This window comes from Lacerta agilis, chromosome 8 (assembly GCF_009819535.1).
Source record: "Lacerta agilis isolate rLacAgi1 chromosome 8, rLacAgi1.pri, whole genome shotgun sequence".
In the NCBI taxonomy this organism is placed as follows: domain Eukaryota; kingdom Metazoa; phylum Chordata; class Lepidosauria; order Squamata; family Lacertidae; genus Lacerta; species Lacerta agilis.
In genome coordinates this window covers 41,066,475-41,088,725 of record NC_046319.1, presented here as the reverse complement: position 1 = coordinate 41,088,725, position 22,251 = coordinate 41,066,475, and the positions used below count along the sequence as shown (strand labels likewise).

Genomic DNA, 22,251 nt, shown 5'->3' with positions numbered 1-22,251 from the left:
CTTGTTTACACAGGCTCCTGTAAACTAGGACAGTATTTTCCCAGTAACCAGCACTAATAGCAGGAGAAGCTTGAATACATTATCCTTTATCTGGTCCTCTTAAGAGAAAAAAGTAGAAACTACCACTGCCCCTCTCCGACCCATCCCCATACTCAGAAGTATTATTTGTTTTAATATTCAGCTTAAACATTCTTTCAGATGTAATCTGGGCTGGAAAGAATTATATCACAGTGTCAGCCCCCAACAACAGTGACCTTAGGGCAGGCTTCCAAGGACATGCTTCTAATTCCTGAACAAAAAGGATAAAACTGGGATCAGGAGCTGATCGGCTAGTTGAATCAGGACTGCCTGTGCAACAACAAGCATCTCCCAGTCTAGAAGAAGCACAACTCTATCATCTTATGATGATGTGTGCTCCAGGCTTTCAACAGGGACAGCAATGCAGAGGTTTTTCCCTTCCACAATTATAAGCCTTCCTCACCAAAACTGTGGGATCAGCTGTATACATACAAGATGAGTAAGACATTGAGAAGAATTGCCAGTACTCCTTCCAATACATTCTTGTGCCATTGATGAGGGACCTACCAACATCTAACAGGAAAGTACTAGGAGTTTTAAGACAGACCAGGGTGTCTCGTGAGGCCCTAAACTGTACAGCCTCTAAAGCAGGAATGGGGAGCCTGTTTTCTGTTGAAAGTTGCATTTTCTTGGGAATAATTTGTCCAGGCATATATGCTAGAGTTGGGGCTTTTTAATTTCTGCCACCCCTTCTTCTTCTCTCCTGTAGGATCACTCTTGCCAGAGATCTGATCACTTCCAGAGAGCTTTTGAAATTAGGCCCACCCCTGCTCTTAGATGACACAACTCATGACAGATCTTAAGCAATGGGCACTTGACAGTATCGGGAGGGAGGAAAAAAGGATAAGAGCACGACAAACCCTTTAATAATCCACAGCACTCTAAGGATATGCGGCCATCTGGTGCCATCATCTCCTATAACCTAGTTTTCTCAAATGAAAATAGCCAACGTGGTCTCCCTTGCACAAGCACCTTGTTAAAAAGAGGTCATTGGATAACATGCAACAGACACACATCATCCTAAGAAACGGAGTCTTAAGACACAGCCATACCTTCTTCAATGTGTGGGATCATACACTATGCACAACTAAAGGCAGCCACACTTAAGACCAAGCACTAGGCAAGCTTAAATGCATCAACCCCACTGAAGCAAGAAATACTTTTTTCCTACACACAAGAGAAAAGAAGTTAATGAATCCTGAGAAACAGATTGCCAGGCAGTTGGTGGTAGTCAGCAAAAGCCAGAGCAAGCCAAGCAGTCAGAAACCCTGTAAAACACTGCTCAAATGAAAAAGTAAAGTCGTCGTAAATAATTGCTGCATCTTCAGTGGGTACCATCCTCAACAGGCACCACACTTATTTTGTACTGCCTGGGTTACTTGCGTTTCTTAACACAGGAGTACAGAAACAGATGGCAGCCCTGGACTCTTGAAGGGCTGTAGATCAGTGGCAGAGCACCAGCTTTGAGTGCCATGGGATTCAATACCCGATGTCTCCAGATAAGGCTGGGAAACTATGAAACCCTGGAGAGCCCCTGCCAGCCAGCATTGACAACACTGAGCTAGAAGGACCCATGGTTATACCAACCCAAAAGCAGGTGTAATTCGTGTTTAAGGTAGATCATATTCAACACCAAGAAATACTGGATACTGCAATATGCATATACTATGCAAATTTAGAAGATTTATATAAGTTATTCAGGTAGTCATGGGGAAAGGCAAGAAGTTATGTAGGCCACAGAAACCCTGCTGACAGCAAATCCTCTTCCATTTGCTCCCCACAGTTTCTTTTGATAGTATACAGGCATTGCTCACACACTTTCAAGCTTCTCTTTGCTGCCTTGAGGGCTGGAAAGAGGCATTTAAAGAAAAAGGGGGAGGAGATTCTTAGGATTCTAAATCATGCAATCAAAATTTGTGGAGACACAAACGTATACATCCCAGCCTAAAATGCTATAAGAGAGTCTCTGCTGCAAGAGTACCAGAGTGGCCCATTGCTCAAATCAGGGCAAGGATAACTAGATATAAATTTACCAGAGACAGGACTGGCTCAGCCAAACTAAATGTTTGGTTCTGAAGCGGTTATTCAGCAACACCAATACAGTATCATAAATAGTGAAAACAGCAGTATAGCAAGGAATGGGATGGGGAGTACAGAACCACAAGGGAAGAAGGGGAACAGAAACGCTGGCCTTGGCTAGGTTGGCCCCAGCCCTAATGGGTTTATTCAGCTGATTGCCTACACATAGTCACTGGCTCTGCTATTAATAGTATTGCTCCCCTGGCTTCCCAAAACTGTGCTCCACTACTGGTTCCTAAGAGGAAGGGGAAAGGCAGCAGGAAGCTCAGCATTTTGAAACCTAATTGTGACACTTGGGCAATTTTAGAGGCCCTACAGTTGGGGAGGAAGAGTTGTGGCATGTGTGGTGCCCTCAACCATTTTTCTGGTTTGCTAAAGTGCCCACAGGATCAAAAAGGTTGGTAAATCCAGGTCTACAGGAAGAGTCTGGTGAATTGACACATCATGCAAAAATAGATCATGAAGGGCTCCAGATGCATCCACTGATGTTGCTTGATAAATGAACAATACAAAGGAAATTCTGTGCTGCCTTGTTTTAAGTGGGCACTGGCAAGCAGTCAAGCCATTAACAGATCTGGATCTCACCAGGAATGTCACTCCATCTATCTCAGAAAGTTCAGATGACAGACACGTAACTAGACAAATCTCTTGAATTGTAATCATCATGCAATCTCTACAAGATTGGAAACCCCTTTGGTCTAGGATAACACAGCTGTAAGTTAGCTTCCAAATCACTCTGGAAATCAATCTCCTGAAATATCTCAAAATAATGGCTCCCCCAGGAGAGACGTTCCTCATGTACAGCATGCCACAGTATGGGAACTCTGCAAGCTACAAGCCACTGGGCATGAATCCATATAGCTGGTCCAGCAAATCCAATATCAGCAGGTGCTACAAACAGCTGACAGCGGGAAGCTTCCTCCTCATAACCAACTGTCTGAACAGCTTACCATTTAACCAATCAATGCTTGATTGGTTGCTTGAGCTGATTCTCAGGTTTTAGCAGAACCACACAATTCTTCCAGAAAAGAATTTAAGTCCAAACAAGTAACTAATTGGGAAGCATGTTTGGGAACTCCAGGCTGGCACTCTCCCAGAACTGCAGGAGGGAAAGGAGGAGAGGGACAGACAAAGCTACCAATTCTCGGAAAGTCTGGACCACACAAGGGGTGGTGGGAATAAACCAAACATAAACCAGAGCCTGGACAGAATGAAAAGAGGCATATTTGAGCAAGCAGAGTGGGAAGGTCTGCTCGGTTTTTGTAAGAGTTCAGTAAACCTTCTTGTCTTTACAGGAACAGTTGCTCTTAGTTTGTGTTAAATGTAGTAAACTGTATGTTCTCAACTTACAGCACATATAGTTATGGCAGTTATGATGAATACTGGAGATTAAATAAGGCTTCAACTATAAAAGAGTTGAACAATAAACTGATTGAGTTTGTTATGTCTATATCAATACAAATACTAATAGATGTGTTGAAAATGGCTTAGCTTTTATTAGCTTTCAGAACAGTCAGATTTCTCCAGCTGGGAAAGCTTGTCAGAACAAAAAAGTCTTCAGTTGTTTCTGGGAAGAGCAGCTAATGGGCACCTGTCACATCTTGACAAGGAATGCTATTCCACAGAAAAGGAGCAGCCTTCATCTAGCCCACCACTGCATCTCAGCCATTCTCAATTCAGAAGTTACAGAGAAATAGAGTTGGGTATCATCAGTACCAATGACACCTTGCTCTAAAACTCCTAATGAATACTCCCAATGGCTTAATGTAGATGTTAAATAGCACCGGATACATCATTATGCCCTGTGGCACCCTATAGCTCAAAATCCAAGGGGCCAAGGAGCACTCATCCAATGCTACCTTCTGGAACCAGCTGTGGAGATAAGATTGAAACCATGGCAGAGCAGTGCACCTGATGCCCATCTCCCAGGTGGATGCTATGATTGATGATATCAAAAGCTGATGAGAGAAAGGTCACCCATCAGTGACCAAGCAAATTTAATCCCAAACCTGGCTCTGAACCCAGACTGAAATACTGTAGGTGTAGATAATCTGTTTCCTCCAGGAATGTCTATTACTGTGTCATTATGACCCTTTCTAGTACCTTGCTTCTAATAAGATGGAAATTAGGGATATCCATCCAAATACTCATTCATAAATGGTTCTGGATTTTGAAAAATATTCCCTGCCTTACCTTATGTATTTTTACAGTTCATATTTATGCATTTCCAGTAGTAAACACAAACTTATTCAAAAGAAACCCTCCTCCCCATTCATTCCATGTGTACTGTATTCACAAAGTGGTATGCTATCTGAAAAATCATGTGTAAATACTGAAACCAATTGTAGGCCTTAGATGGTATCTGCCTCCTGTCAAAACATATCCAAGAATCAGTGTTCAATGTTGGAGAGGTGGAACTTCTAATGCAAATATATTTTATGTTATATGGGCAGGTCCAGTGATCAGGATTTTATTTTGGGCCATGACCTTCCTAGAAACACTGCTATTATATTGTTTGGATATCTTAGTAGTATTATACCAGAGATATACCGGTATCTAGAAATGACAGTCCATTTATAATCTGAGGCTAAATGTTGGTTTGTCAGAAATGGAAAAACCCCACACCACCTTTTGATTCATGACTAGCTAAAGTTTGGGAAATTAACTAACATGGTGAAACTAACTAACCTTCTGAGAGGCAGGGAGGAGAGACAATAAGCTTACTGAAAAATAGAGTTCATTTGTTTTATATTCACTCCCTTTTTTTTACTTGGAAGAAATAGAAGGCACAGTTGCAACATTTTTCTGAGAATATGTATAAATATTTGGACATTTTTATATTAATATAACAACACTTTTATACAGGATTTTCTGCGGAGCAGAATATTTGTAATAATTTACAGGTGTTAGGTTGAGTCTTTTGGATACTTTCATCAGTTTATATTCATGACAAATGTATCAAGATAATCTATTGTATATTTATTTATGATAAGATTTTGTGTATTTTATAAGATAAAAATATTGTTTTAGAAAAGGAAGAAATTTTCCTTCAGCTGTAAATGGCAAGAAAAAGCCTCGGTCACCATCGAATTGCATCATATGTGTGCATTTAGTATGACAGAAAGAACAGGCCCTTCTGCTGGCTCCATATGCAACTGAATAGATTCACCATATTGCCTGGTGGGTTCAGCAGGTTCCCGTTGTGACCAAAAGGAACATGTATTATTAGTTAAGCTAGTTTGGTTTCTTTCTTTTTCTAGTTTTCCAGGAATGTTTACTTGGGTTATTCACAATGCCCTGCGAGGGGGAAGAGAAAATGGAATTCTTTGCATTATAGCCCAACTTTGCTGCCTTCTACTTAAACAACTTGCCAGTCAGTTGTGATGTAAGGCCAACATATTTTGCTCTCTCTTTAAGCATGGCAAATCACGCTTGTGTCAAAAGGGATCCAAGCCCAAAATATTTTAACTGTCTGTGGAAACCCCATGTATTTATGATGTCAGGACTGTGAACAAATAAGTCTAAAAGTGATGCAACAACTGAGATAGCCTCTTTACTCTTCAGGAGATTCATGCTGCAGAAGTTTTCACACTGTTCTGATGGGAGACTATCCCTCTCATTTTATTAAATGGACTGAGCACCTTCAGAAGGCAAATAAGCTACAATGCGTACTATGCATTCTGTCACATTTAAACCAGAGCAAGAAGCTTTGTGAGTGTGCATTTGTATGCTTGATCTGATATTCTCCACCTTCTCTAAATAAACACATTTATTTTAACAAATACAATACTAGTTTTGTCCCAGTATTATTCAAGGAACTCACCTCAAACTCAAAAAAAACTGTTTGATGTGTGATTTTCAAACTACAGTCATACCTTGGGTTACGGCCACTTCACGTTGTGCGATTTCAGGTTGCACACCACACCGAACCCGGAAGTAACAGAACGGGTTATTTCCAGGTTTCGGTGCCTTGCGCATAAGCGCCGAATTGCATCAGCGCGTGCGCAGACACAGTGGTGCGGGTTGCGAACACGTCTCCCGCACGGATCATGTTCGCAACCTGAGCGTCCACTGTATTTCACTTTATTTTGAAAAAAAAATACTCTCCTGGAGACTCAAAGAAGTTTATACCGGTAATTAATGCACCATAATGGAAAGCGGACATTTTACAGAAAACAATACAGATGCTTAGTAATTCATAGAAACTGACAATGAGAACAGTGTCAAATTCAGCTTGTAATAGAGGTCCAAATATATAGGTCCATTCTCCCCTTTCCCAAAGAAACATCTTTACTACAGGCTATCTGGTTACTAAGAGCAGATTTGCACTCACCCTAGGTAACCAGGCAGGATGTTGGCTTTGCTACATGAGTTCCTAATTCTGCAAAAGTTTCTACCACTGTTCCAGTTGGTTAGCCATAAAGCTCAGCACAAAACCAAGTCAACTACATCAGCATTGCAGGTAGACAAAGAGTCAAGCCCTTCAGATGTTGCTGGACTCCCAACTCCCATCAGCCCCAGCCAGCACGGCCAATGGTCAGGGATAACAGCAGTTGTAACCCAACAGCAACTGAAGGGCACCACATTGGATACCCCTGCCTGAAATGAACAGTTGTATTAAAGTCAGGTGTAGGAGATAAGAAAAAGAGGCAGAGCAAGAAAGGCTTCTGAGCCTCACCATGGAGTGTGCATTTGTCAGGCTGACCTCAACTTTCCACCGCAGGCATGGAGACAGCCTATTTCAGGCTCTTTTCAATGTTCCTCCGTCTTAAAAAGAAAAAAAATGAAAGAAAGAAAGAGGGGGGAGAGACCAGAACACTCTGTCTCTTCAGTAGAGGCCCCTCAGGTCACATGCAGCCTTCACCCACACTCGCTCAATGCTCTCTTCATCTGGGACGCATGAGCACATTCCTCTGTAAATGGATTTCTCTTCTTTTCCAGGAGATAGAACTCTCAGGTGCACTTAAAAACAGTTCCTCTTCTCAGTAAAAGCTGAATTTTCTAGCCTCTATTTATTCCAGTCAAGATTTTCATTGATTTGTTTGTTCATTCTTGCACATACTCACAAATTTAGGCCTCTGTGGGAAATATGTGCAACATTTAATGCATCTCACACATGGTGGGGGTGGTTCTAATAAGACCAGTAGGAAGACAATCTTAAAAATCCAAAAGTTGCTTCCAAAGCACCATCCAAGGAGACAGCCAAATCTTCATATCCAGCCAAAAAAACACAAAATACACAAGTGGGCCAAGGAAAGTGAAACACCTCTTTCAAAGGGCCCTCTAATTTGTGCTGTCTTTGAATTTATTTCATTCATCATGTTATGTTTGAAGCAGCCAGTGTGGCCAAGCATGGAAAACATCAGATTGAATTCTACCTTCCAAGTATTCTTTCTACAGGTAACGAGGGAGCTGGAATGAATAATCCTTTGAAATAGGCATCCAGACCTTTCAAATTTCAAAAAGAAAATCAAATATATCAGTCAATGGAAAGAAGGAAACAACCTTACAGTCTCAGTTGGGTTAGTTTCCTGCTGGGAACGTTCTTCTGTAACTATTGCAGGAAAGTCAAATCCTCAGAAGCCTCAGAAGAACTGTGTCATTTACAGGGATGTATGGAGAAAAAGCATTAACCAAAAGACCTCCTGCTCCCTTGCTGATGCAATCAGCCACCTCTTGAATGCCCCTACTATCAAAGTGTAGTGGAAGTCTACAAGTCGGGACCATTTTTGTAACAGTGTCAAATGTGATAGAGGGATCAAAGAAAAATCACTTTCAGTTTTCTGGGCTCTTACTGGCATTGATAGTTCAATCCTACTCAAAAGAAAACCCAGCAGAGTTCAGTGGAGCTTATTGCCAGATAAGTCAATACAGTACAGGATTGCATCACTTTATTATTATGGCTATATTTTCTTGTTATATGCTATGAATATGTTGTAGTAAGCCATCCAGGGAGTTATGGATTGACAAGTGGGCACAAACGTTAAAGTGACAAACTGCCTGCCTAAAGTTGATGTTTAAAGTATAAATATTTTTAGCACCAAAATATCTGACCGCACAATATTTTACCTGTAAGCTGCCTTGAATCCCTGTCGGGGGGGGGGGAACGGTATAAATAAATATATAATAATGGTAATAATAATACCATAACATCGTAAACACACATCCCTGCTAGTAAAGATAGCCCAGCAAAAGGCATGCCAAATTTCCACTGAGATCAATGAACATATGCACTGAATTCCTGCTTGGTTTTAGATGAGACTTAGGAATGTTTAGTTTTCTTTTAAGGCTGTGCACAGGAACACAGGAAGCTGCCTTACACTGATATATCATTGGTCCATCCAGCTCAATATTGCATGTGTGGACTTTCACCTGATCTCCAGGGCTCCAGAAAGGGGTTTCTCCCAGTCCTACATGGAGATACTGGGAACTGAAGCTGGGGCCTTCTGCATGCAAAGCAGATGCTCTCCCACTGGCATCAGCAAAAACTGTCCCTTTATTTGCACTGCTCCTCCTGCATCCCCACATGGCACACAGCCCTTACATGTTTGGGATACCAATTCCCAAGAGTAAACATGTTTTTGCATTGAGGAGTGGAGGAAAAAATCACACATATTTACGATATCCCAATTTTATTTGGACTGTGTCCCGTGAAGCTGATTTGGTTGAGTCATAGCAAAAAGCTAAGCTTGAGTGTCAAATGGGAAGAAGGCAGATGTTATGGTGTTAGGGGGAGCTTAAATATAAAGGCAGTCTTTGAATATTTATATTATGTTCCTTCCCCCCTGCCTTTTATAATTCTGTATGCCTCCATTTCACACTAACCCAAGCTAATGTCAACCAAAAAACTGTTATGCACCACATCATGTTCCAGGCTAAATAACAAGACCCTTCAAAGTACATTGTGCGTCAAGGTGTTTAAGCCTCATCCCATCTGAAGGTGGTATACATCAGAGAATAAAAGCTGGTGTGAGTCACAAAGCAAAAGGAAGGGGAGGATGTGACGTTGGTGGACCATTTACTCAAGCGACTCAACAAATATCCATGACAATAGATTTCAGCCACTCTTTCAAGACAGATAATGCAGCCTACACTTTTAAAATTATGATCAGGAAAGTTTACAAAGTATGTTTTCAGGATTCTTACTTTGCTTCCAGTAACTCTAGACATTTCCTCTAAAACATTCCCCACAGATTCCACTGGGCTTCTTTAGTAAGTAAAAGCAGATCTTCAAGTAAAAGCCAAGGCAAAGTGGATTTGTTAAATTTTTATCCTGCCTTCCTCCATGTTGCTCAGCAAGGCATATATGGTTCTCCCCTTCCCCTGTGAGGTAGGTTAGGCTGACAGACTGAGTGGCCAAGTTTACTCAGTGAACTTCACTGTCATAGTCTGACACTTTTAATCACTGCACCACACTGGTTTTCTCCCCTACCCTTTCTCTCCCCTCTTGTGGAATGCTTTCTCCAGGGAGCCTTGCCTGGCACCTTTGTTACTATCTTTAGGTGTCAGGCAAAAACATCTCTCTTCTCCTAAACAATCTAGGGTCTTTTAAACCTTCAATGGCAGGCATAGTTTTCTTTTCTTTTTATGGTATGTATTGTTGTGTTTTTATAATGTAAACTGCCCTGTGATATTCAGATGAAAGGCAGTATAGAAATTTAATAATAATCTTTGTAACACTCTCCAGATGTCAGCTAGGTTCAAAAGAAATAGTAACTGACTGGCTCAAGGGCACTCTGTGAGCTTCATGGCTCAGTGGGAATTTCAACTCCATTCTCCCCACTCCTAGCCTGACACTCTAACCACTACCATGTTCTGGATCTAAGACAACAAGCACAGAGACAGAGCAGCCAGGAAACACAAACAGTACTGTATACGGAAGAATTTGAGAATGCAGCAGTTCAAGCGAAAGGCACCAAAGAACGTGGGGGCAAGCAGAAATGAAGATACAAAAATGATGCAATTTATTTCAACGATCTTCCAAGTTGTTCTAAGCAAAAATTATTTGCCGGAGAGGCTAGGAGAGGCTGCTGAAAGGCTGAGCCACTGAGGCCAGACTGACTGCATTTAAGATGCATGGCAGCATAGTTGGAGAAAGTGGATAGAGATACTGGTAACTTTTTCTCCCTCTCTCACAATAGAAGCTGAATGTTGATTCAGCACAGAAAACCAATGTACTATACTTCTTCACACGGGGCATAGTTCAACTATGGAATTCAATCCCACAAGATGTATTGGTGGCCATCAACTTGCATGACTTTAAAACAAGATTAGATAAATTAATAAGTGACTATTGGCCATGATAGGTATGTTCTGTCTTCATTGTTGAAGGCTCTAAATACAGCTTGCTAGGTCACAGGTGGGGAGAGTGATGCTGCACTCATATCCTGCTTCTGGGATAATAGGATGCTAGACTAAATGAGCCTTTGGCCTTATCCAACAGGACTCTTTCCTGTTCTTATGACATGCAGCTAGTGGCTTCCATTATGGGTGAATATAACAGTAAAACAACTACCGGTAATTGTTTGCCTGCCACTCTGTCAAACGTAATGGTACCCAAGCAACACAATGGCGAAGATAATACAAACAATTATAACCTAGATGATGTACATTGCTTATCAAATTTATAAGACAAAGACAAATCCTGACACAATGCCACAGAAATTAACGAATTACCCCCATTAAAATGAACTTATAAAGTCTGGTTTCACTAGATTTTTCAAGTGCTTGCTTCTGTTTTTGGTTTTCTTGATGTTTGTAGATAAGTTCATGAGGATTCCAACAATGGGTAAGTTCGTCGTTGTTCGCAACGACCAAGGGATGCTGATGAAAAAATACAGGGTGCCGGCGTTCTGCACCTGTTTTGCACTCCCTTGGCAATTTCGGGCTTCTTCAGTGATATATTCTCGTTGCCTGTATTGATGATCTATAACCTTGAAGATCTAAATACTTGGTTTAAGCGTAAGCTAAGCAGATAAAAAAAAATTACGCTTAAGCCAAGTATTTGCCAAGGGAGTGCGCTATCCACAAGCCCCTATAAACGGGCCCCAATGGGGGCGTAGCAGTCATGTAACTGCTCAGACTGCAAGGGTGAAACAGGTTAAGAACGCCGGCACCCTGTGGTGATGCATGACACGGTAGCATTCAACTAGAAACAGAAACAGACTCTGGCCTGAGCATTGCCACTGTTGTGACCAAAGGACATCTTGATCTCGACTCAGCAGGGGCACTAACAGCAGCGAAGACTGCAGAGATAACCTCCTACCCAAAAAGATGGAAAATCAAGGTAGAAGACATGGCTGATTAGAACCTTGAAGAGGAGCACTCCTCTATGAAGGTGATGATACACTGCAACATTTTGTTGCAAGTCTTAGTACTTTAACATTGGCAAAGTGCTTTCAAGAAGAAGTAGGCATAACTCAGAGGTAGATCATTTGTTTTGCATGCAGAAGGGTCCCAGGTTAAATACCCATCATCTCCAGGTCGAGCTGGGAACAACTCCTGCCTGAGACTGCCTGCCAGTCACTGTGAACAATACTGAGCAAAACAACCATCTGACTTGGCATAAGGTACCTTCCTTGGTTCCACGTATATCTTCCAGTAATATTTTCAAGAATCCTAAGTCTGCATTTTTATCCCCCATACTGCAAATGGGAGAACCGAGACCATGAGAAAGTAACTTGCCTAAAGCAGCTTAATGAGTTCAAGGTATAGGTGACATTTGAAGCTGGGACTTCCTGATTTATACATCAGCCTCTACACTACACCAGCTCCCAAGCACTAAGTTTCCCCACAGGCCAACAGCCTCCAGTACCTGTACTCCACATTTTATGCCAAGTTGCAAATAGCTACTTCTCCCTTAAATTCCAACTTTTAAGTAGTTGGAATTCTTCTAGTTTGTTAGCATCAAATCAGAAATGCAAAAGAGTGACGGGATACATTTATGAAAAGCATGTGAACTCTCCTCTCTAATGGAAACAGTAGAACAATAGAAGCAGTTTTCTGCTATGTTACCTGTAGGATTTTTGACAGTAAAACTAGCCCCTTCAGCTTATTTAGCAAAGCCCTGATAAAGCAAAGAAAGAGCAGCAGGGAGCAGGGGAGAACACAATTAGTTCCTGATGGATAGGCTGTACTGATCCAGCTTCGATAAGCATTGTAACCCTTACCCAGGGAGCTAACATCATCAAAAGGGCTTGCCAAGTCACTTATCCCCAGACTGCCTTAAACGTCACGCCTTTGCCATCAACTCTATACCATCAGGAGCCACAGAATGATAATTAGAGTAGTTGAGGTCAGCAGGACCTAAATGAGCTATTAAGGTATAGCTTTCCCATCAAATGGGACGCGGGTGGCGCTGTGGGTTAAACTACAGAGCCTAGGGCTTGCTGATCAGAAGGTTGGTGGTTTGAATCCCCGCAACGGGGTAAGCTCCCGTTGCTCAGTCCCAGCTCCTGCCCACCTAGCAGTTCGAAAGCACGTCAAAAAAAAAAAAAAGTGCAAGTAGATAAATAGGCACCGCTCCAGCGGGAAGGTAAACGCCGTTTCCGTGCATTGCTCTGGTTCACCAGAAGCGGCTTTGTCATGCTGGCCACATGACCTGGAAGCTGTACGCCGGCTCCCTCAGTCAGTAATGCAAGATGAGTGCCGCAACCCCAGGATTGGATATAACTGGACCTAATGGTCAGGGGCCCCTTTACCTTTACCCATCAAATGCCTACTAGCCTCTTGAAAACAGACACTCTGCTCCAGAAAAAGAACCCAAATTGTAAGCTCTCTTCATTTCTCATCAAGAAAATAGAAATACTTCACAAGTCAGCCTGAATATCAGCTTTCACATCTCTCTCTCAATAGGACTCCACAATCTCTGTTCAGCATTTGAGGCAAGCCTTGTCTAGGAAAGTACACCTTTTCTTTTGGGGATAGGAAGAGAAGGAAAAACATCTAACCTTTTTTGGATTCTTCTATGATGCAAGTTCTCTGCCTGTGAAATTCTATGAGAGCCTATGTTAGCAGACACTCTCCTCCCTGGTTCAAAAGCATATTTCTTATGCTTTAGCCCAGAGGGTCACTGCAGGCGAATCTATAACTCTATGATCGGATCTCCACAGACATGCCTCTTGGGAGTGACACTGTCAGATAAAAGTGTGTTCCATTTCACAGAGTTAAAGCTAAAGGGGGGGGGGAGCTTTCTGTAGCAGCCTTTTTCTCCTGCATTCTCAATCTTACACTCAGTTTGCCACAGTTGCATCCAGTGCAGTTTTAAATGATTTCTGTGTAATAAAAGTTCTCTTCATTTGTTTTTGGAAGGCCAGTGATATAATGAGCTTATGGCTGTTTTCTTCCCATTACGCCAGAAAAGATAAGAAGAAAAAAACTGATTCTCCAAGATTTATCAGGTTAGCCGAAGCATGATTTCTTCATCAAGACACCCATTATTGGGGGGCAGGGTGTGTGCTGTGGGAGCTTGGGAGCCTACCACCTGCTATCAGCTCTTTGACCTACTTCTCCATTGATTATCACTCATTCCTAAACACTGTGCAACATGTTGCTTAAATCAGTGCCAGGACATAGCAGCTGTCAGATTCATTCACAATTTACAAATAGGGAAACTAGTTGGATCATCTGGATTCACTGGCTATAGTCTACAGGAAGCAAAACAGGCATGGCAAAACAACCAACAAAAACAACAACTCTACATAATATAAACTGGGGTGCCTACTTACTGTAGGTTACCTACTTAACTTGTGAAATATGACTGCCTGACACAACCCAGCCACAAACACACAGAAGCTACAAGTCAAATCAAAGAGTGACCAACTGCACATTATTTGGAAGACTTATCAAAACCTGCACAACCATGAAAACTGCCTCAATGTTTTCAAAAGCAACTTATATCCTGATTTAGCATCCAGAACATTACAACCTAAATAATATAGAAATGACTCTTCATCCATTACTGAAATGTCATCACAGCCTGAGAACTATCAAGTACCTCATTTGTTTTTCAGTCAGTTATTTTACTGTCACTTCTCAACCCCCGACTGAAAAATTGCTCTTACACATATAAAACATTTGGCTCAGTTCTTGCTGGGATGCCACTAGGGGCAATACAGTAGTTGAATTATTTCTATTTCTGAGTGTAACTTATTGAAGGAAGTATAGAACTTATCTCCACATTCATATATTCTTCTTTCTATACTATGTGACACACAATGAAGCAGACCAAAGCAGTAAAATGACAGACTGAGTTGATACATGCCAGCATCCCCTAGAAATAGCCTCTAAAGCAATGCCTCTCCAGAGAACGTGTGCCTCTCCAAATATTACTAAATAACAGCTCCCATTAGCCCTGGCCATTGGCTATGCTAGCCAGAGCTGATGGAAGCTGGTGTCCAACAACTTCTGGGGGGTCACAGGTCTTTTGAATAGCACCAGACAAGACTCAGAAGTTAAGACTTAGCTCCGTCTTTCCTGAAGACAGGCAGACTCCTAGAGGGGACTGGCTTTTCAGCTCATCCCATCTGAAGCTGTTGTAAAGACTTGGCAGAGCTCCCATGCATTCTTCTATCTTCCAGAGGATTGAGGTCTCCCAAACTGCTTAAAAGCCAACCATTCCAATGCTAAAATGTTAAGTAATGTTAATTTATGTAAGAAAAATAAGAATTTTTGTATTAGTTTAATACGTCTTCTACATTTTTCTTCTTTGCAAACCATTGTGAGAGGGGTTTTTTTTTCTTTATAGAGGAAAAGCAATATATCTCCAAAGAATGAATAAAGGACTCTCAATTCCATTTCTGAAAAAGCCTGGCCTTACCACCTCCCATTAGCAGGGGCAGAAATTCCCACCAAGACGTTTTGTGCAAAAAGGGGACCTAATTTCTCAAACAAAACAAAAAAAACATACAATATATATTCTGAAAGCAGTAGCATTTAAAGAATCAGGGTTGCAGTAGGCTTCAAGATTTAAGGACGAGGGTGTTTCCTGTAGAGACCAGAGATTTCAGACCATCACAGAATACCCTGGCACAACAGGCAGTCCCTTACTGGAACCTTGACACACTCACCTCCCCTGAGTAACTGTACTTTCCTTTCAGAATTTGCCGATACAAGCGGGTGCGGTTGTCATCTTCAAAAGGCATCGTCCCACTTAGTAGGATGTATGAGATCACACCCAGTGCCCACATGTCTACAGAGTTTGTGTAAGGCTTTCTGACCAAGATCTCTGGGGCAATATACTCTGGTGTCCCACAGGTAGTCTTCATTAAGCAGTCATCTCCCTTCTTTCGAGCACTCGCCAGCCCAAAGTCTGTGATCATTATTTTAGAATCCATGCCTGGGTGGTAATAGAGCAAGTTCTCTGGCTTTAAGTCCCTGTGAGTTATGCCCAATGTATGTAAGTATTTAACTCCATCCAACACCATTTGCAGCACTCGGGTAGCATCCCTTTCCGTGAAGGAACCTTTGGCAATGATACGGTCAAACAACTCCCCTCCAGTGGCCAATTCCATCACCATGTAGACACGCTCCTGAGTCTCAAACACTTCAATGAGCTGGATAATATTGGTGTGCCGAACACGACGCAACACACACAGCTCTGACTCGCACACTTCCCTTCCTTCACGGTACTTGGTCTCTATCAACTTGATTGCGTACGGCTGCTTGGTAGCCTTGTGCTCCACCCGTACTACACGACTAAAGCTGCCTCGGCCAATCAGGGCTTTGATATCATACTTGGCTGTCACTCTGGGATCAAATTTTGCACGGTACTTTGCCACTCTGTTCTTGCGAGGCTCTGCCTGTTCCACATGTGGGTTAGTGTGACGAGGAGGAGAAGGGATAGCAGATTTGATGGCATCTCCATCACCCTTGATGAAGTGCTTATATATGTCCGTTTTATAACCAGTATATGGCTCAACCTTTTTAACGAGATCCAAATGAACATCCTTGGGAGGCTCAGGAAGTACTTTGCTAGTCCCACAGCCCATCACTGAATGGTACTAATCATCCATCAAGGTGTTCTCCCAGAGCAACACCACAGCAACCATGTCTGGAACAATTCCAATCTCCTCGACATCCCAGGAAGCTGGAGCGGAAAAAGAGAGAGAGATATATGAGCATACTATATTTATTCAACAAATGCCCCCTTCCTTTCTGCACATAAGCTTAATTCAGGTTTTAGTGCAATATTTGAATTTTTAAACCACTGTTTGTGATCACCAACAAATCAGAATCAATAACTAAAGTTTGAAGTACCATATTTTTCGCTCCATAGGACGCACTGGACCATAGGGCGTACCTCATTTTTAGAAGAGGAAACAAGGAAAAAAATATTTTTCTGATTTTCCTCCTCTAAAAGCCCTGTTTTTTTGAAGATCAGCTAAAAGTTTTGCAGCTTTTTTGCAAAGGGTAAAGCCCTGTGGTTTTTTTAGGATCAGCTAAATGTTTTGCAGCTTTTTTTGCAAAGGGTAAAGCCCTGGGGTTTTTTTTAGGATCAGCTAAAAGTTTTGCAGCTTTTTTGCAAAGGGTAAAGCCCTGTTTTTTTGAGGATCAGCTAAATGTTTTGCAGCTTTTTTTGCAAAGGGGGGAAAGCAAAGCTCCTTTTGCAAAGGGGGAAAAGCAAAGAGGAAAAGCCCCATTTTTATGGGGTTCAACTCACATTTCTGAAAAATCTTAAGGAAAGGGAGCAGTTTCTACTGTTTCCAGACAGATAATCTAATCAGCCAGTCACATGTCGCTGGGGAAACAAACAACCTCCCTCTGCAGCACATTCAACAAAGGAGGGCGGGGCTGAAAGGGAGCCGGGACTCTTATCTCTCTCCCCATCTCTTGCTGAGCGGGGTCCTTTCAACACCCCCTTTTCTCTTTATAAAATAAAAAGCACAATCTGCTTTTGGCCCCTGGGCAATTTAGCTCCAGAGACCACCATTCGCTCCATAAGACGCACAGGTATTTCCCCTTACTTTTTAGGAGGAAAAAAGTGCATCTTATGGAGCGAAAAATACGGATTTGCAAACCATGGTTTAGCACAGCCTGGCACCCATTAGAATACAACTTCCTCCATCCCTGGAGCTGATAAGAATTGTAGTCCAAAACATCTGGAAGACTCCAGCTTGGAGAAAGACTGACAGAAACCATACCTCTGTGTGATGTCTGAGTTGAACCATTATTAATACTCTCCACTCTTTCTCCTGCTTATTCAATCACTTGGAAATTATCTCTACTATGACTCAGGAGACTTGGCTTCCCAGCAAATATAATTAGGAAGGGGGAGTGTAAATGTGCTTTAAATCACAGGTCTGTCATGAAACCAAAGGGAGAAATGCCACAACATCAGTACTTCCACTGATAAACCAAGACTCACACATTCTTAGTTCTGTGCTAACTCCATCAAGTTAAAAATGAAATGATCCAACAATTCTGAGCATTTCGAGAAAACTTTTAGTAAATATACAGTGCAAACTGTTTCAGTATATCAACCTAAGTCCTCCCAAAACCAGTTGGCTAGAGCTTCCTTACTGCAATCTCCAGTAGAGGAAAACCTGTAAGTTAATTAATTGCATCCAAAAATGTGTAGAGATATAATGAGAAAATCACCAGAATCACTTCACAGGTATGAAGTGCTCACATTTCATGAGCATCTACACCCAAATTATATATAAGTAACCTATGCCGCTGAAGACAGGAAATTGATGTTGGAACAATGAATGTTTTCTGCAAAAAGGGTATGGGAATGCAAAGGGGTCTAGCAGCTGTATAACTAGAAGGTATTAAGGCTTCTAGCTTAGCATACCAGTAGTTACTGTGAGGTCCGCTGGGTGATTGCTTGTGAGTAAACAGCCAAAACTCCGTCCTGTCTTTTAGCAGTTTTATTGTGCATACTATTTACAGTGCAGAGCTACAAATTCATGTCTGTATCAGTCACTTGCAGTATCCGGGAGTGGTGCCTTCTGGCTGTGACCCCAACATAAGAGCTTCGGTATACGATATACGGTATATGAAATCTCCCCTCCTTACGTTTCACCCCTCTGCACACTTGGGGTGACAGAAATGGCGTGTCTCCCCCCTTGCCCACTGGGCGAGGGGAGTGCAAGGTCTCTCCAACATTCCCAGAGCCTCTGCTCTCCAGCCTCTGAGCTGCTTGCCCCTCCCCACTGGTTACATTGCTGCTTCCTCTGCTGGAGGAGGAGGTGCTGCTGGTCAAGTGGGGTCGGGGCTCTCTGTAACATCCCGAGAGCCCTTCCACCACCCTGCGCTGAGCCGGGGACAGTTCCCTGACAGTTACTAAAAGTAAATTCCACAGAAGTCTAGGGATTTCCAAGTGAACTCAATATTTGTCTATTTGTTTGGCTGGTCAGCATATTTGACCTACAGTTTGGTTTGGCATTTTCTTTTCTCTATTGTTCCTTCTAGCAGCTGGAGCTAGAGTTGCACTGGAAAGCCAGATGCTGAAACTGTTGACTCTCAAACAATACTATCAACATTGTCATACAGATTACACAGGTACAAAATTCCATTACAAGCTTTAGCGTTTTCTGCTGCCAGGCTAATATTAAATTGCCAAATAACCCTCCTTATCAGGGTTTTGCGGGACGCGAGTGGTGCTGTGGTCTAAACCACTGAGCCTCTTAGGCTTGCCGTTCAGAAGGTCAGCAGTTCAAATCCCCATGATGGGTTGAGCTCCCGTTGCTCGGTCCCAGCTCCTGCCAACCTAGCAGTTCAAAAGCACATCAAAGTGCAAGTAGATAACTAGGTACCGCTCCGGCGGGAAGGTAAACGGCGTTTCCGTGCGCTGCTTTGGTTTTGCCACATGACCCGGAAAAAACTGTCTGCGGACAAATGTCAGCTCCCTCGGCCAGTAAAGCAAGATGAGTGCCATAACCCCAGTCGTTCGCGACTGGACTTAACTGTCAGGGGTCCTTTACCTATACCTTTTTATCAGAGTTTTAAAATACCGGTATTTCAGATTCCTAGAAATTAAGCATCAAATATTTCAAATAGAATAAAAAATTCTTAGGTGCCAGAATTACATTTTACCATTCTCAGCATTTTTTCAGACAGATTTTTGAATTGGCTTGCTTTTTGGAAAATAAGGACCTCCCATTCATTTTATTGAAAGAGAAAAGCACTCCCATATCCCAACACACCACAGAAGGTTGCTTGATTTTGCACTGTTTGAATATTAAAACAAAAAAACAAAAAAATGCTGGGCAGGAATTTGGTAAATTGCCTACATTATGTCACTTTCTCAGTCTGAGTTTTCCCATTCTGGTCCACGAGACAGGAAAGGATGTCTAAACTCAAGCTACTCAATGGAAAGTACTAGAAAACTGTTGGATCTTCTCAAACATCTTTTGCCATTGTATATTTTACCGTTCCTCAAATGTACCGTAAGAGAATCCCATCTACTAAGAGCAGCTAAACAAGCAGAATTTTAAAGGCATATCAGAAAATGCAGCATTCCACTTTTGAAACAAACAAAAAGCTTAAGGAAGTCAGTGTTCAAAGGTTAACATTTAATCCTAAAAATCTCTTTAAAGCTAAACCTCGATTCACAGGACGGGAATGATCTTAAGGCTCAAGAAGTAGAAGGGGAAGCCAACTGCAGCGTAGAGGACTGTCTCATTCCACCCTCTGCTGATGGCTTACCACATGTCTTTGACAATTTAAAGCACCTGTAACAAACATCAATCATGCACTATTGGCATTCAAAAGTATCAGGAAAATTATCTGAAGTGTGGCATTACTCAGTGTGTTAGAAACCTGCCTTTGAAAATGATTTTTTTTTTAAATGATGAGCACATTTTCTTCACACTGCAAAGTCAAACCAACTAACCTTCCCTAATTTAATGCCCTCCAGACATTTTGGACTCCAACTCCAACAAGCTCCAGTCAATGTGGACAATGGTCTGGGAGGACAGGAGTTGCAGCCCAAATTATCAGGTGGACACCAGTTTGGAAAAGCTGGTGTACATACACATATGAACAGACACACACTTTTCTTCCTTATGAATGCTGTGAGAAAAGTTTGCACCTCAAGTTTTCCTATTTTCATCTTAAAGGTACCTGTCATCATATTTAATTTTTATTCCACCTTCAAATGTCTTTTTTTAAAATCTACTATATTATATAAAAAGATTGCACAAACCTTTCACAGACTGCAATAGAATTTCAACAAGAAAGTGTTTTGAGAACTGTACTTTCATAAGAGTTCAGATGTACCTCCTTCCAATCCTACACAAATCTCGGGGGGGGGGGGGACACACCAATGCTCATCAGTGCAATCAGATATTGTCCCAGAACCTGCCAAGTAAAACATTTCTCAATATTTGCCTGGAAGGCAGTTATAAGCAAGTGATTGGAATGCAAACAGAATAGCCTGGTCTTCATCTGGAGTTGATGCCTCTCCTATTAAAACTATTAAGGCATTGAGAGATAATGCAGTAGCTGCACCATTAGCCACCATCTCTCATATCTAAAGTCAACCTTGCTACTGCAGGCAGGAATGAAGGTAAATAACAAGACTGGTAGACTTACAACCACATCCTCTTAGTAAATCAGAGATTTTAAAGGGGCAGTCACCATCTTGGGGCGGGGGGAACTAGCAATACCACATTTATTTTGTTAATTTATTAATCACCTTCCATATGTATCCCAAGGTAATTTATTCTGTGATGTTACTAAAACTAAGGCAGATACCTTTTCACCCAGTTGGACATGCCTGTCAAAACAAAATGGTCTGCAGTCGATCATGGAAAAATGAAATAATAGGCACTTTTCATATCTCAACAGGAATGCTGTTCCACGGAACAGGGGCATCCATGCTGAAAGCCCAGCTTTAAGCTATTGTGGAGTAGGCTTCTGATATTCTACTGACTTCAAGGAGAAAACTAGTGGGTATACAAGCAAAAAGGTTGTCTCCCAATAAGCTGATTGAAGCATAGTGGTTCTTTTTCTGTATAGAGGTCCTGCGGTTTTAAAACTGTATAACGTCACTCACAGACCCTGAATCAATTCCACTCAAGTTCCATGGAAACCAGGCTTTGACCAGGCCTCTCTTACTTCTTCAAGTGCAGGTAATTCTTGTGCGTCAGCACTTATTACAAAAGCCAATAATGCATAATTTTAAGGTTTAAAGTTCAGGTGTATCAATTACTTTACCAGTGCAAGTTTACTATACCGTAACCGTGCAGTTAACACCCTTCATATTTATTCAGCACATGTGCCCTCCCAAATCTTTCTTGCCACAGGACAGTCTAAGAGATGGCCACTGCTCTGCTCCTCTGAGACTATTTTTGAAAGGGTAGTTTACAAGAGTACCATAGGAGTCAGGTGTTGACCATGTGTACTATGAAATGTTAGCAGATTTCAATCTATGAGAACACAAGAAAATGAAGTGCCCATTAAAACCCTTGTTCTTTGTAAACAGCCTTAACAAGTTTTATTCCAAGGCACATATTTTTAAAGCTTTCAAGGAGTGATCATGTAGGGGGGAAAACTTCAGTAACAAGCTGTTTTTCACCCTTGTTTTTCTATTTTATACAATGGTACAACCTATTCTTCCTCTTGCATGTTGAAGAAAACCGATGTGCACCCACACAACACTGAAGCCTATACTTAATCCTCCTCCACCTTTTTTTCTACAAGCATAAACAGGGCAGCAATATATGATGCATGTATGGAAGCTCATTTGATTTCCTGTGGGGGCCAGATATGTTAAGAAACAGTAACAAGTCATATTTACTCTCATTCATTCTCTCTCACTGCACTCAAGCTATAGAACTGAATAATACTCCCAAATTACTTAATGGCAGACCAATCAGAGAGGAACCAAAACTCCAGCACATGCTTTGCAGGAAGGTGATCCAAGACTGAGTACTTGAAATCTTCAGGTAAAAGGATCAGGGAGCAGGTTATTTGAAAGACCTCTGCCTCACATCCTGAAGAACAACTGCTACCGGTACAAGCAATGGAGAACATGTGTGCTGTACATGCTGTAGGATGGATGATGGATGCTTCCATCATCCCTGACCATTGGCTAAGCTGGTTGTGGGTGATGAACTGGGAGCTCAAAACAGTTAGAGGACACTAAGT

General features: G+C 41.9%; 1 protein-coding gene across 2 annotated transcripts in view; it reads right to left on the bottom strand.

Moving 5' to 3' along the window:
• The window catches only part of PSKH1 (protein serine kinase H1), a 31,272-nt gene that overhangs the window by 8,367 nt on the left and 654 nt on the right, over positions 1-22,251 (bottom strand). Inside the window, exon 2 of one of the 2 annotated variants that reach the window (XM_033157119.1) lies at positions 15,225-16,243. In XM_033157119.1, the coding sequence (XP_033013010.1) occupies positions 15,225-16,145 (921 nt within the window). In that variant the 5' untranslated portion in view covers positions 16,146-16,243. Of the gene's footprint in view, positions 1-15,224; positions 16,244-22,251 lie in introns of those variants that run through there. The other variant, XM_033157120.1, reaches the window with a different exon arrangement.